Below are 16,582 nucleotides of genomic sequence, written 5' to 3' on the forward strand. Positions count from 1 at the left end.
ATTCTTATGATTTCAAATTGAAGGCTTACTAAGGTTCCAAATATGAGAGATTCTCAAATATGATAGAGCATAAGCCACACTGGTCAAATGGAAGCATGGCAGGTCATCAGCCTTAGGCCTGAATTATTCAGATAATCACCCCATTTCAGCTGATCAAAAATGCAGGCTTGACCTTTTTGCATTTTTAAACAAGATAAAATGTGATTATTGCTCTAATCATGTTGTATCACCTGGTTTAAAACAAATAATTGAGACACAGTATAAATAAAATAAAACCAAGTGTTTGTATCTAAGACACTGTATCTGTGCCACTGGACTATACAACAGCAGTTTATAGGCAAGAGCACCCCTCTCATACTTCAGAGGACACCAGAATTACTGCAGAACTTGTGGAAACACAGATTTCAAGACCCAAAGCTCAGGGATGCTAATTCCAGTTCTTGGTCTGTTATTGCTGCTAGTTGACAGGTGGTACTTAAGGAAACACTGGTCTAAAACACACACACTCACAGGAATATTCATACAGGCAGTTCTTCTCATGGTGGTCCAACTCCTGGCCTTAATACAGGTTTTCAGCCCACGATGCGTGCTCTTAATAGTAGAGAACTTCAACATGTTTTCCCTGAATTTGCCAGCGATCCTGTTGTTGGGAAATTAAAATACTGATAAACTCTCCAAGACTTAAAATTTCTTTAAAATACTGGCAGGAGGTTAACAACATAGATGCTTTTATGGCCTCGGTTCAGATATGTTTACATCAATGATCTTTGGAAACTTTGTCCAAATTACTGTTGAAATAGTTTATTTCAGAACTAGGGCGACCAGATCCACCCCACAACTCTTGAGTGTGAACAGCTTTGTTTTTGCAGAGGCAGTGGCTAAAATAGACCAGACATTCCCATCAGCTGTTTGGTCATTGTGCTTTTCAGTGGGATTATAGCATGTTACAGTATTTTTCTCTGCAGCTTAAACATTGAACAAACCCAGACATCCGGAGATGCTAAAATGAAAAATCTGTTTCCTCTTGCTTTGCCATTTGCCAAGTGAACTCTGTTAGACAGCACATTCTATACATTTGGAGTAAATGAAATTACCCTTAATGTGTTGGCAACATCTGTCACAAAACACTCTTCAATCTATGGCTTAAATGCATTGGATAGGAATGGATGTGACAGTATATTTAATTAGGCACAGTTATGCTTGGGGGCCTAGTTTTGCCTTAAGAACCAGTTTTTTCTTTTCCTTTTTTGTTCTTTTTTCTTTCTTTTCTCTCTTCCTATGTGTTTTTCATTTTGTTTTGTTTTTAAATAACGTCCTACACAACACGGAGAAGACTCTGTATGTAATCTTTGATGAGCAAAGTGGCTGACAAACACCAGTCTTTGTTGTCGTTAACCTGCACTTCAAACTCTGTAAGTTGTCCCCCATCAAGTATCATCAAGACGTTGTGCCTCTCTGGGGGGTTTTTCTACAACTTCCTTTTACTCACTAATTGTACATTTCTTTCATCCCTTGAAACTATTAAGGAGTTTATGTTCTTAATAATTTATGGGAATTCTTTCTTCATTGAACATGAAGAGGCAGAGACAGTGGCTCTGTCCTCCCCCAAGAATTTCCATTTTATTGTTCATTTATTTGCAGTAAGTGGCCTATTGAACAGAAAGGAATATTTCCGTTCATTGTTTTCCACTCTATGCCTACTGCTGCTATTTGCAATTCCAAATTATGACAACCCTCTTCCTGCTCTTCCCTTTGATTGTCAGTTTCTGGTTTATCCACAGAAGCAACGCTCCTTCTGTGTCATCTGTAATCAAATGAGTCCCCAAACACTTTCTGAGAAAGGATTCTGTAAAAAGACCAAACAATCCTTCCTAAATTAATTCCAAATGCAGGCATTCAATCCTTCTATTCTTATCATGCATGGATTTTGATTCATCTGTCATATGCTCACATTTCTCATTTGCATATTGCCTTCCAAACAAAGACTAAAGTCTACCTCTTGCACCACTGGAGAATGAGATCACCTCTAGGGCACTAACAAGAAAGGTTTTTCTACTAAACAGAATTTGGTCTTATCTCTGATTTATGACGAGCAATCCTTTATGTAGCTAGAGCAGGTTGATTACAATCCGGGGGGGTTCCAGGATTGTGACAGTTTAGGTGTTGGAATCTCTAGGGGCAATATTCTAAGAAGGTATAAGTTTCAAGCTCAAAACAGTATTGAAGTCTTGCACCTGCTAAAGATTAGAATGTTGCGAAAGTGCAACTTCTTGGTTTAAAAAAAAAAAAAAAAGTGCTTCAGGACTTCCATCTTAACTCTGAGGGTTTTCTATAGTTTATCCCTAAGTGCTTTAAGAAGAACCCAGTGTTTTTTAGTGTTCACTGTTGGTATGGCACAACGAACACCGGAAATAAACACAGAAGCTGGGTTTTTTTTGGGGGGAGGGGGTTTGTTTGTTTTTCTTAAGGAAAAAGTTAATGTGGTTTTGTTTAACGGAATTCAGGCAGCCAGAAAAGAAAGTGATGTGTCTCTGAATTATAATTAGTAAAAGCTTATCTTATCATGTCTCTGATTCAAGAAGTCTGCTGATGAATGACAATTCATGGATGCATCAAGAAATTAAAACAACACAAATGAAAATTTATGTATATTTATAAACTACAGATCTTTAAAATAACATATATATATATATTTCTGATTGACTCTAGCAAACCGCAAATATCCTTGCAAACAATGTTGGCTCTGAAAATAAAACATTTCCAAATATTTGGCTCAATTTCTATTCTCCCTCCATATTAATGAGGAGGAGCCCACAAGGAAGGATGAATGAAAGCCTGATCTTCTTTTAACAGATACAGTCAGGAAGTCAGATTTGGATGATACCAGGAGGAATTGATCATCCTGAGCAAAACGTTCTGAGAAACATTTGCTTACGGGTGGTTTGTGTGCTGACATCCTGCCATCTACATAAATCTGTCCTAGTTTTATTTCTTTAAAATGTTCACTTACATGGGAAGAAAAGTCAAACAGTGAAAAAAGTGTTTACAGAAAAAAAATAGCATTCAAATACATCATCATTTTATTACCAGTGGGTATTTAAATGAGTTGTGATATCATGGGCTTCTACGTGTATGGTCATCTTTATAATAAAGCATTGAAATTTCAATAATCTCAAAGATGCTGTCCAACCTTAGCTTTTCAATTAAGAAAAAATTGTTCCATTCTCTCAGCTAGTCAATTAAGGCAGAGTAAGTGTGGGGGGAGGAAGCGTTTGCCCTTTGCTTCACTAGCTATGTGAAACTATGTATATGAACAGAAAATTTTTTAAATGTCTGTTATTTCTTGCATTCCCAACAGTTATAATAAATCAAAGAGCATATTCTAGAAGTAGGCTTTTCTTAACATCCGACGAAAAACTTGACTTTTTTTGGTAATATTTTAGCAGTGTTACATTTAACCAACGTTTAACAGAGTTCAGTATTCTATCTTTTTCAAAAGCACAAATAGAAAGAAAGTAGGTCAAAAGATTAGGAGGAAAAACATGGAAAATACGAAGTCTGATTTTTATATCATTTGTACTAGATTTTAATCTGTCCTTCAAAAGATCCAGTCAAGAAACTCATCTGGACCAGCATTGTTACTCTGGTGGTAGATTGTATTGAGATAATCAATAATTACCCATATAAATCATGGATAAAAGCATATGCCAAAAAAAGTCTTAATCAATATTGAGAAAAACTAGATAATTTGCAAAGTGTTAGTGTTTTTCAGTTAGCGAAGTTTGTATTTAGAACAATGAAAGAGGATTTGTATGATATCTTGGAACACATTCTATATTGAATATTGGAATTATAAATGATAAGCATTTTAGACAAATCATAGATAAATCACATCAAAGGAAAAGGAAGTTATTAGTGCTATCTATTTAGATAACAACAAAATGGCATGGGTGGATGTAAAAAATCATACATGGTTGAACTTATCCTTTTCATTAAAAAGTAAACACATTTGACGTTAAGGTAGTTGACTGTGTTTATTGTTTTTAAAAGTTTCCTCCCTTGTGGAACCTGTTTTCAGATGGACATTGTGTGTGCTTGTAGGGTGCTGTGATTACGCCGACAATGGACCATCCTATGTCAATGCAGCCAGCAAACATGATGGGCCCCCTGACGCAACAGATGAATCATCTTTCATTGGGCACAACAGGAACGGTGAGTTGAAGAGTTGGTTTTGCTTTGTTTTCTTGGACTTCTTCGATAAGATGCAATGCAGCTTTTACTGGTATTATTAGCAAAACTGGCCCTGTGCCGTTGACTGAAACAAGTTTCCAGGTTCCGGTGTGCCTTGTGCATACACATTCAGTATTGGGGCACATTTACTCCCATTGACCAGATTGAAGTTTCCACTGTGTTGCATTTAAATTTGAGTCACTTCTTGTTCAAAGGACACAGTACACTGGGTATGATACCCATTTATGGAAAGGTCTTTATGCACACACTTGCAAATCTAGAACTTGTAACGTAATACATCTGAGCCTGGTTTTCTTTTCCCACATGCTTACGTACTCTACCTAATATATCATTCCTGGGTCATTCATAAGTCAGGGGCCAACCTTGACCATGACTAATACATAGAGCTTGTTATTTACTTTCAATGTTTAAATCAATAAAAAGTAATTGAGAACCTGACACAATCCAGTTCTTTTCAACTTTGTTTTGAATAGGTAGACAGGTAATGTTGAAAAAAAAGAAAAGGAATCTAGTGTACTTGATGTTTTTTGATAGGTTGGGATATTTTTGTTGAGCCATTATTTTCTTTAGGGGAAAAAAAGTACATAAAAATGTTTATTACAGCATTGATTTATATCAACCATTTGGCATCATTAACACAGTTTTGTTTTATTTTTAAAAAATCTATTCAAAGACAATTCCCCAAATGGTTAAGAGGCAAATGTCTAATACAACCTGGAATACTACAATTTTGTTCATTATCAGTATAGATCAAACATCAGAATCAAAGTCAATCTTTCATATGACACTATGGTAGCAGGTTTTCCTCTTTACAAATATTAGTGCGGATGATTTTGTCATTTTTAAAGATGTAGTCATTTTTTTTTAAAGATGTAGTCATTTTTTTAAAAATCATTTTTCTGAGTGAGACAGCTTAATTATGGAAAGAGCACTGGACTAGGAGTTGGGAGTACTAAACTCAAATCTTGGTTGAGCACTGTTCTTTCACTCTGTCTTTGGAAAAATAATCTCTTCCAGTCTGTTCCCCTCTCTGTCTGGTTGAGTCGTGAGCAGTGATGCTATATGGGGGATCTTTCACTATCTACCTCTATGACATAAGCCTGTATGTCTCATAGTTGCCACTTCTGTGATTCTTCACAGGTACTCTGACATTGTCTCTAAATATCTATGTACACTGAGGACACTAGCTTTATATCAGAAATTTTACCTTAAAGCAATGGCTTGCTTGCCACATAAATGTAACAACTCATGGGCTTTTTGGAGTATAAGAAGTTTCTGACATGTCCACTGAGGCCAGAAAAGTCTGCCCTAAATAGGAAGAAAATCCATATGCCTGATGGAAAGAGTCCCATTGTTTCAATAAAGAGATTTTCAATAAAGAGTACTTACCTGAGACCTCAGTCGCTGAACTTATAAAAAGCAGTTGATGATAGCTTACCTGTCTGAAAGCAGGGGCTAGATCCAATAATTTTTTAGGTCTCTGACCCAGACTTTCAAGTCATGTCTAAGACTATATTTAACTCTACACTGTGGTACAGTTAATTTTCATCAGGGAAATAGTTTTAGGAATGTGTATGGAAAGGTGGCTTTATGTATGCACCTGCAGATCTAGATCTAGTAACATAATACACCTGAGCCTGATTTTCTTTTCCCAGATGCTTATTCATTTCAGCTAATATGTCATTCCCAGGTCATTCACAAGTCAGGGGCCAACCTTGACGACAACTAATAAACCCTGGAAATATATCACCAAATTTGGGCTATATTTACTCATATCACAAACACAGCCATGTAATTTACATAAACATTTAGTCACTTCATTCATTTACTAACAAAGCAAGGCCCAAGTTCATTGGGAGAAACTGAAGTTTCTTGTGTCTACGCTGTTGATTTCCCTTCATATCAGCTTTTCTCTCCTTAAAAGATGATAAATTCTGAACAAGTGAAGTAATTCAATCTTACTGTGTTGAACAGCAATCTAGAATCCAAGAAGAGGATGACTTATAATACAAACATCTGAAAATCTAGAAAGTCTAGAAAGAAACACTTTCTAAATCCTACTTAGTTGAATCAAAAACAAAACCAGCTGACTTGCTGAAATTCAGATTTGCCAACTAGAAAAAAATACAAGAGCTAAGTTAATTAAGAATATGACTGAATCCTTTAGAGAATTGAAAAATAAGCTAAAATATATAGAACAGTTTTAGAATTACAATAGAGGCTGATTCAGTAACATATATTATGATTAGTATTTGAGCATTTCAACAAGAATGCATTTATATGAGATCATAGTTTTTTGCCCAGCTAATAATAGTCAAATTACTCAAAAATGATATATAATCCTTCCCTTTCTTAGAGTGTTTTAAGCAGGTGGCTCATTTTTAACACCAAATTTCTTCTGATTTTTTTTTTCATTCTTTTCCTGCTTCACATTTATACTGAATAATGCTTAGGCACATCATAAGCTTTGTGTAAATTGATGGTTTACCAAGGGTTAAAATTCCATAAGTTTCTGGAAAGCCAGAGAGAGAAAAACTATTACTTTGTTGATGTTTAGTGATGTCCAGAATATGGCTATACTTTTTTCTCAAACTGTCACTCTTACACTTTGATATGCCATCAGAGATTCCTTTTATCTGAATTTTTGATTGGCGTGTGTAGTGGCTATTATGCAATTGAAATGGATTCTTTTAATCAAATTTCTCCACCTTACTGCATCTTTTCCATTGCTTTATCTATTGCTGGGAATAGGTGGCTTGGTATCATGGAAAGAACAGTGGGCATTAGAATTAAACCTGAGTTCAAAGCCAGGTTCTGCCCCTAACTAGCTATGGTGTGTTAGGTTACTTAACTCTCTGAATTTTTATTTCCTCTTTTACCAAGGAGGAAAATAATATGTACATCCCAGTGGTAGTGTGTTAAATGGAATGATATACGTAACATACCTAAAACCATGTGTGACACCCGCTAGATGCTTATCAAATGAGCCGCCTTTATCTCTCTACCTCAAGTGGCTTCATAATGTGGCCATTATGTTCATTAATGTGGCCATTCAGTCCAGGTCACCAGAAGGAATATAGAAAATTATCAAGGTCATAGTACAAGTCTAGGCCCATTCTGTCTCATTTGGCATAAATTATTTTTCTCAAGTTTCTACTTCCTTAGCTTCTAACTTTTTCAGGATTGTAAACCCAAAAGTCCAGAGAAGCCAGCTAAGTCGCATTAATGAATAAAGCCAATGGAGATCAAACAAGACAGCCTGGAAACATGTCAAATTTGGTCTAGATTTATCATGTCACAAACATAGTCATGTAATATAAGTACACATGATATTGGAGATTATATCTTAAATGAGAGATATTTTCATGCAATAATAGTAACAGCTCTGAGTGTTGGATGAATCAATCATAGGGAGAAGGGGTACCTTGGCAGCCTTGTCTAAGGAAGGCAGCCCGGGCTCAACTCCAGAAAGCTATTGCTATATGGTCATACTGACTCAAGGTGGCCTCACCTTCCCATTTTTTTAAGCCAAGCTAAATATTTGCACTTTAACAGGCAATCTCCCTGCATTTGAATATCAGTCCCAGTTTGTCCTAAGTGCTCTCAGTTTGTGACTCCTGCCCAAGGTTTTCCTGGTTCTCCTCTGATGTCTCTGGCCATTGCTTCTTCTTTGCTTCTATAGGCTGCTAAGCCAGGGTTTCATTTTTAACTTCTCATTCATACATGATTTCCTTAAGCAACCTCATCCACTTTCACGGTTTTGAACTGTGCCTTCTATGCTGAAGACCCCTAAAACTGAGTCCTCAGTGCTAACCTCATCTTAGACTTTTTAAAAATCACTTAACCAACAATTTGCAAAATAACTCCATTTAAATCTTCCAACATCTCAAAGTCAGTACAACACAAACTAACCTCATGAGTTTCCCCAATTTCCTTTCCACTGACCCTCTTCCTCTTCTGTGTTTCTGCTCCTTAATTCTTCTCCAACTAATCCCATGACCATTTGCCCAGGCAGTCCAATGCTACACTTAGGACTCAATCTCGACTCTTTGCTTTTCCCTCACCACCAGATGCAACTATTCAAGATCCACCAGTTCTGTCCATAGACGTTTGTCAACTACATCCCTTTCTCCACATTTCTAGAGTCTCTACCCTGGGCCTCATTTGATTAATTGTAATAGTCTCCTAACTGCCCTTAGCTTGCTCCAATCCATTTTCTACCATGTTGCCACGGCCAGTCAATCTAAAATTATCTGACCATGTGTCTTTCTTACCTGTAACTACTCAGAGGCTTTCAGATGTCTGAGCTCACAGAAACTCTGCAAGACAAGGTGTGAGCAGTGACAATTCTAGATTAACACGGGAACCTCAATGCCAGAAACAGGTCCCAAAGGCAGGGCAGAGAGAGATCCAGTGAATAATCCAAAGTAGGCAGGGATCAGGGTTGATATGGATTGGAGCCAGATTAGAATTTTCCATTTCTAGAAAGGGGAACTTAGGCCACAGGTCATGTCCCACTTTTCTTTCTGAGATCCCTGGGATCAAGAAGTATATTAAGCCAAAGCCTCTTTTTTTATTGTCATAAAATTAGATATATTTGAGCCCCTATAATTCCAAATTTTGAAATGGGTACCATGTAGTTTGACTAATCTTTGTCTACTATTTGCAAACTCAAATGTTTATTGTTGAATTCCTTGCCCATTTTTAAGCTGGGCAGAATCTGCAGGCCTTAGGAGAAATGAATTGTATGCAAGCAGTATAACTTTTATCCCAGGACTCTGCTGACCTTGAAGAATTTTCTAACTTTACTGGTTTTATTTATTTATTTTTTTGTCATAGGATTCCCTCTATAGAACCAAAGCACCATTATCCATAATTTCTTATCACTCCATTGTAAGCTTTAGCAGAAACCACTGGGGATTTTACTGAGTTATGAGAACCTCCAAACTGCATGACTATCTTGTTTGACAAGTTTCTTATCTCCTTTTCATTTGTTCAGTTGGTGGTCACCAGTGGCTTACAATGTCACCAGAATCTGTTCAAAGAAATAAAAAGTTTTTGTTCTGCACGTTCCTTATCTGCAGTTCTGTTTGTGCTCTCGAATCCACTGGTGATTTGTGACATCACTGGAGTCCCATGGTGTAACCATAGCCACGCACAAAGATAATCTTCTAATTGTAATCCATTTGTTCACCATGGTTCTCTACATTTTTCAGTCATGCCATTCCATTTTTAATGCTATAAAATTCTGACACTATCAGGTGAAAATCCTGAACTATTCGTTTTGCCTGGAGATTTTCTTTCCTCAAGTATTAGCTATGAATATGAGTATTAAGATTGACAGTGATAAAAGAAAAAAGCAACATAAGATGTTAAGTGGACTCAGGATTAGGAACTAGTATTACAAATTCATAATTGGTAATGAGTATACTTTCAGGAAAATGTATCAATTAATTAAAACTAGTCAAGTACAAGAAATAAAATATAGATAAAGGGAAATAGTTCTAAAAATGTATTTAGTCTTAGTGTAAGATAATGAACTTTGATGGTAGTCTTATAAACAATAAGTAGGCATTAAGTGAGATCCTAGTATTAGGAAAGTTTATCTGCAAATATCAAGCTTTTGCTGCTTAAGAAATGGATTCTGAGTTGAAATATGTTACAACAGAGTACAAAAGCCCCAATAGATAAAATACCAAAGCTCATGAACGGATAGGTAATAAAGGAGGAGCAGCATGCCAAAACACATATTTAAAAAAGTAATTAAGGAAACAGTAATTTAATCAAATACTTACATGGACATATACACATAACCCATCAAATGAAGTTATCAAAAGAAAACACATCACTGATGAAGGTGTGAAGAAATAAACATTCTCAATCACTGACAGTGGGATGATAGAAATCTAAATTTGTAAAAATATCAGTTGAATAGCAAGTCAAGACACTTCAAAACAGCTCTTCCAATTCACCACGCAGTTAGAGTTTTGAGAAGCTATTTTATAGAGATATTCTAAATAACAGAAAAGCCTTTAGACCTCAGAAATATCCAGCCCTATGTTCTTTATAATGGCTAATAAAGAAGAATGATTAATTAAATTATAATCCATTCATAAACCAGAATGTGAGGCAGCATGAAGTTATAAGTTTAAAGTAGGAAAAAAGATTATTATATTAAATCAAAAGAGCAGGATATAAATTTGCACATGTGGAAATATAGTATCAACTATGAAAAAAATTATGCAATAAGGCTGTAAGAAATTCAAAATAAGTGTGGTTATTTCCAGATGATGAGATGGGAGATAATTTTTATTTTAATCATTATCCTTTTCTACATTGTCCAAGTATTCAACAATGAGCATGATTTACTCTTGTGATTTATTTTTAAATGTTATAAATATATTCTTGGGAAATGACTAGTGACAGGGTCATAAAATCAACTTTTTTTTATTTATAGCAATAATATGTGATTGAAGTTTTCGTTTTTTTTTTTTTTTAAGGTACTAGGAAATACTATCACTATTAATAAAATGTTTGAAGTTCCTTTAAAAATGATTCTACTTATTCTCAATTTGGGATTACAATGAACTCACATTCACATACCTGTTTTGAGACACCAAATAACTCATGTCCAAGGTTTATTTGCATTTGAATCTTTGATGCATGTTGGGTTTTGCTGGCCAAGGTGCCTTGCAATGTCCAAGTCTTAATCTATCTTCTCACATGCCATTTGCTCATGAGAGAGGGATTAACATCAATCATTTTAGGCCTAGGAGATTAAATGGAGACATTTGTGATAGTCCAAATTCAGTTATCAAGGAGGTGGGAAAATGAAGTTTGAGGTTTTTGATTTGAAAATGGAATGAATGATGGACATGTGTCTAGAATAAGGGTCACAGAAAATCATCTATTTAATCATGTTTTGGCAGTTTATTTGAACGTGAGTACTATCTGGTCCCTTTTACACAGTTTGCCCCTCTAAGGGAAGTTAGGGCTAGATGAGAACTTTCCATTTTTAGAAGGGGGGCCTTGGGCCATAGGCCATGTCCCACTTTCCTTTTTAAGATCCTTGACTAAAGGAATTAGATTAAGCCGAAGTTTCATCTTTTAAAAAATCAGATATATTTGTTTTCACATAACCTGAAATTTGGAAACGGGTGTCACGTAGTTTAAATTAACTTTTATCTACTATTTGCCCCTTCCAAGGCTATGACACTTTGGAAAAAGACAGCAGTCATCTGTTGAATAGATTCTGCTCTGTTTATCTCTGCTCTCACCATTTTAGCCCACAAAGCTTCTTGGCCTTGCCCAACAGTCACTGGGATCAGAGCCAGGGCTGAGTGATTACTAATGAAATTCCGATTTCAGAAATGTATCAATCTTCATAGAGTGTGGGAATATGCACATTTTTTATTTATCTCTTTAAAAATTTTAGTTCTTTCTTTTGTTCTCTAGAATTTCATTTCACACTGTGTTTTGGGCCCTTTGCAGATGGGCTGCTTTTTAGAACATGTGCATCAACCAGAGAGGGTAAAAATTTCACAGCGATTCTCCCAGGAGGGGCCAAAATGATGACAGAGTGAGGAAGATGATGGAATCCTAGGATAGAATGTACTGCCCTAGCAGGTCACACAGGGGCCTCACAACATATACCCTGTGGCAATTCTGGGGACCATTGTATCAACTGTCAACTAGGGGTCATAGTGCCTTGAGCATTTGAAGGCAGGGGGTTTAGGCAACCATATGACATACAGTGGGCACTTCCACATTTTAGAGCTAAGATTCTATTTTATTTTCTTTTGTACTTCATTGCATTCTTTCTCATGCTCTTTTCATTCAAAGATTCAGTCCCAAGACAGGATTATGATACTCCACCAGCTGTTGTGTCAGGTAGGAAAATTCTAATTCCTTTAAGATTTGATTGGAGGGGAGAGATGGAGGTTGCCTGGTTTTCTCCAAAACTCTTTAAAGCAGTGATTCTCAATAGGGCTGGGTAAAGGAATTTGAATTTCAGTTCTGGGACTGACAGCGGGATAGCATATGTGGTTCAAAAAAGTTTATCTTTAATATTCCAATCCAGTTTTGCATATGGAACATGAGTATGTTGCTCTTGAAATAAAAAATGAAAGCTCAAAGATATTTGGTTTGTGAAGAATACACAGAAAATAGAGTCTATGTTCTGTGTATCAGTGAATCTCAGTGTGAGAAGGATTCATCAGAATTTCTGGGAAGTGGGAGAAGGATATTTATGTTTATCAAAAGAGGGCACAGATTAATAAAAACTAGTTTGAGAAGCACTGCTTTAGAGACCAGAATTCTTCTGAAATCAGAAAGTCATTCCATTTTGCTTGCGCAACACCCAGCGTAGTATCTGACACATAGTAGGTTCTTGATATAATTGTTTGTTGAATGAATTAAAAGTTCAAATTTGTTCTATAAATGGTATTTTGGATATTGGAAGAGAAGCTGCCAGTGTTCCATTTGTACAACAAAGCGGCAGAGATTGATTTGAGAATGCATTAGCATCTTGAGGATTTTAATTAACAACATTTAAATTGTTTTGTAAAATTCAGTGGTACACTTTATAAGGGGTATATGTATATGAAGAGGTTGGTTTTTATTTGGAATGGCACAGATCCTCTGTGCTTTCACCTTAATTTCGAATTTTGATTTCTTGCAAAGAGGAAAATGGGCACGATTTTTCATTCTTGTTGACTTTTTTAACTAAATAAAATACTGCCAGCCTGAGGAGCTTTGAACTCTCTGATCCTTTGATGTGTTAGATGATGAGGACATAAAATCTAAACCAAGAAGGGCATTGGTGTGACAGAGCAAGAGACAAAGGCCAGAAATAGAATGAAAGAGCCCAAGGGACAGTAAAGTCTGGCAAGTGAACGGTGGTTTTCAAGCAGAGAACACTGTGTTCTTGACCACCTGGTTTGCCTGACCCAGCATCTGAAGAGTAATCTGTTTCTCATGTCTTGTGGACTTTTTAAATTATGCTCATGGCTGAATACGCATCTTAAAAGTTCAGTTGAGAAACAATCAGTTAGCTTTCAGCTGTGAAGTCACTTTGGTCCTCTTGAAAACTCTATAAATTGTCATTAATTAAAATATCACTGATCTTTCCCAAAGTGTATTACCGGTCATAGCTTAACATGCCTATTTCATTTAGGATATGTGATGCTTGGGAAGGGAAGATACTTCATTCAATGCATACAGCCTTGACTTTTTTAAATATGTGGCTTCCACTCTTGATAATTCACCAATATTAATCATAGTGGAAGACAAAAACTGGAACTTGCCTTCAACTAAGTTGTACGATTTCACTTTCAAGAACAAAATTAACAAAAACAACAGCAAGGAAACATCAAAAGCATTTGCTAGATAACAGTCATAGGTAGGGCTCTTACACAAATCAATTGAGGCAAGACATCTGGCTTGGAGCTCTCACCTAGTTCCATAGACAGACAGGTACCACTAAAAGTTCTTCAGCAGAGAAATTACTTAGTCAAAGTAGTGCTTGGAGAAACTTAACCCAGCAATTTTGTGTGTGCTTAAGGAATAAAAACAATAATCACATAGAATAGTTAGAAAAGCCAAGTATGATATCACTAGAATTAAAAAAAAAAAAAAAAGTGTTACTATCCCAGCCGTAGAGTACAAAAGAAGAGACTAATACGGAAGTAACAGAAAAAATAAGATGGGGGCAGGATGGGAGTGTCACAGTCCCTTCCCCCATACAAGTTTGGATTGGTGGTTTGACATATTACGAATTTGCATAGACGTCTTTGGCATGTTTGATCTATAGCTAAATGAAAACAGACTACTTACCTTCCAGAAGTGTGTTAATTATCCTGGTGGGCACAACTTGAATGACTTCTGAAAAATAGTGTATCCTTTGCCCAACCCTTGACCAAATCAGGAGAGTAAAATGGGCAAAGGTGTTATAACACTTTCTTCTCATATCTCCAAATATGCCCACACTGGACAACTCAAATAATAATAAATTCTTTGCCAGTGTTGGAGCTGACAAAACTGCCATAATGCACCTGAGTTCAAGATGTCTGGTTGGTAATCTACAGAGACATAACCCAACCTAATTATCATTCGATCAACCCATCAAACATTTATTGAACACCTTCTGAGTGCTAGCCACTACATGCAAGTACTTGGAATACAAAGATGAATAGATAATAGACCAATGTTAAAAAATACCATGGCCTAATTTAATGTTGTTCTTCTTCTTGTTGTCATTGTTTGTGATGTTTAAATGTACAATGTAGGAAGGAACTAAAATCTAGAATCTAATAAGATCAGGAATAAAGTAAATTCTGAGCTGGATTTGGAAGGATAATAAGATGTTAGTAGTTGGGCAAGAATGGGTAAGGTACATGATGGGAATGAGACAGGATATGTAAACTCTTAGAAATAAAGGTATATGAGGTGATTAGATGATAGCAAGTACTTGGCATTCTTGGGATGAAATGTCACAATACAGGTACCAAGGCTAGGTCAGGGTAAATCTGATTTTAGGCAAAGGCTCATCTTTGAGTCACAAGTCACTTTGTTCTTTTATTTACTCAAATAGTATTTATTGGAAACATACCATATAGCCATCATTGTGTTGGGTGCTAGATATACAACTTCCTTCTAAAAACCTAAGGTTGAAGTAGGAAATGAGATACAAACAGGTGATTATAACACAGGATTAAAGTGTTTCTATGTAGACAAATATATGTTTAAGTTTATAAATTTTTCAATAAGGTGCCTCAATTCAGAATCTACTTATGTCACAAGTTCTAGAAACTTGGGAATTTGCTTATATTAGTTACCTGAGAAAATAATAAAAATTATCTCATAAAGTTGTTGTGAGTATTAGAGGTATGAAGATATATTAGCCCATGGGGCACCTGGGTGATTCAGCTGGTTAAATACCTGACTCTTGATATCAGCTCAGGTGAAAATTCTGAGGGTTGTGAGATCAAGCCCAGAGTTCGGCTCCACACTGGGTGTGGAATCTGCTTAATACTCTCTCACCCTCTCCCTCTGCCCCTCCCCCAATGCACCCACTCTCTCTCTAAAATAAAATAAATAAATAATATCTTTTAAAAAAAGATATAGCCCACTTAGAACAGAACCTGGCATAAAATAAGTGTTCAAGTGTTATTAGCAATAGCTATTCTAGTCATTCTTGTTACAAGGTGCTATGATGGCAAAAAGAAAAAAAATCAACATATAGTAGAGAAGTCAGAAAAAGGGGAAGAAACCTCTAAATGGAGACATAAGGAGATTTAGGGATTAGTCAAGTAAAAAATAAGTTGGAGAAGGAAAATTTCAGACCAAGATTGCAGCATGTATAAAGGCTCATGGGTAGCAGGACATAGAAAATTCAGGGAAGTATAAATGGTCCAATGGCATAGAAACACATAGAGAGAGATTGGGAGTGGAGAAAACAGGCCTGGAGAAATAAGCTGGAGCAAAATAAACAGATATGATTACTTGAAGTCTATCTTGATGGCAGTAAATGCTAAATGGTTTTAAGTTGGAGACTGACATGACCCTGGATACAGTTTAGTGAATACATTGAGACATAAAGAGACATAAAATTAGAAAAGGAGACCAGAACTCAAGAACATGAGCCCAAAATGAAGTTGGCATTTGTTCAAGATGTGGAAATGAGAATGCAATGCAAACCTAGGATATATTAACTGACTGGCTGTCAGAACAGAAAGATAGAGAAGATTTAAAGGTAGTTCCTTAAGTTGCTGGCAACTCAGTGGCCTGAGGTGTCATTTGCTGTGATGTGAACCAGAGGACAGAGGATCAAGTTTGGCAGGAAAGAGTCCAAGTTCAGGACTGTATGTGTTGAGCTTTGGATGTCTGTGAGGCATCCAAATCGAAATAATCAATAAATATTTGGATGTGTGTGTCTGGAACGTAGAATTCTGACAGCTGCCAGCTAGAGATGAATTTTAGAGATATCAACATGGAATTAAGTCATGTTACCCAGAGAATGTTCTTAGAATGAAGAGAAGTAGGCAGAATCTTAAACATATAAAATGGTCAGAAAACATATAAAATGGGCAACTGGATGGGAAAGGTAGAAACAGTGAATGTCCTGTATGGAAGTAGATGCAGCAAGTGCCAGAAACTTAGCACATTTGACTTTGAAGAAGAGTAGACAAGATAAAACTAAAAATGAATGGAGAATGGAATTGACTGATGTTCTGATTTTTTTTTAGATGTTTTTAGATGAGAAGTATTTGGTTATGACATAAAGGAGCCAGGAAAGTATTCTAAAGTTTGAAAATGTCACTTATAAAGGGCA

The 16,582-nt window shown here is 36.1% G+C and overlaps 1 protein-coding gene across 1 annotated transcript in view; it reads left to right on the forward strand.

Annotated features, from left to right (window-relative positions):
* Window positions 1–16,582, forward strand: part of RBMS3 (RNA binding motif single stranded interacting protein 3) — a gene marked incomplete at its 5' end in the record, with an annotated part of 521,563 nt that overhangs the window by 452,822 nt on the left and 52,159 nt on the right. Inside the window, 2 exons of the mRNA XM_082723921.1 lie at window positions 4,102–4,212; window positions 12,094–12,141. Of these exons, the coding sequence (XP_082580047.1) occupies window positions 4,102–4,212; window positions 12,094–12,141 (159 nt within the window). The remainder of the gene's footprint in view (window positions 1–4,101; window positions 4,213–12,093; window positions 12,142–16,582) is intronic.

Source organism: Mustela nivalis, assembly GCF_964662115.1.
Source record: "Mustela nivalis genome assembly, chromosome: 1".
Lineage (NCBI taxonomy): Eukaryota > Metazoa > Chordata > Mammalia > Carnivora > Mustelidae > Mustela > Mustela nivalis.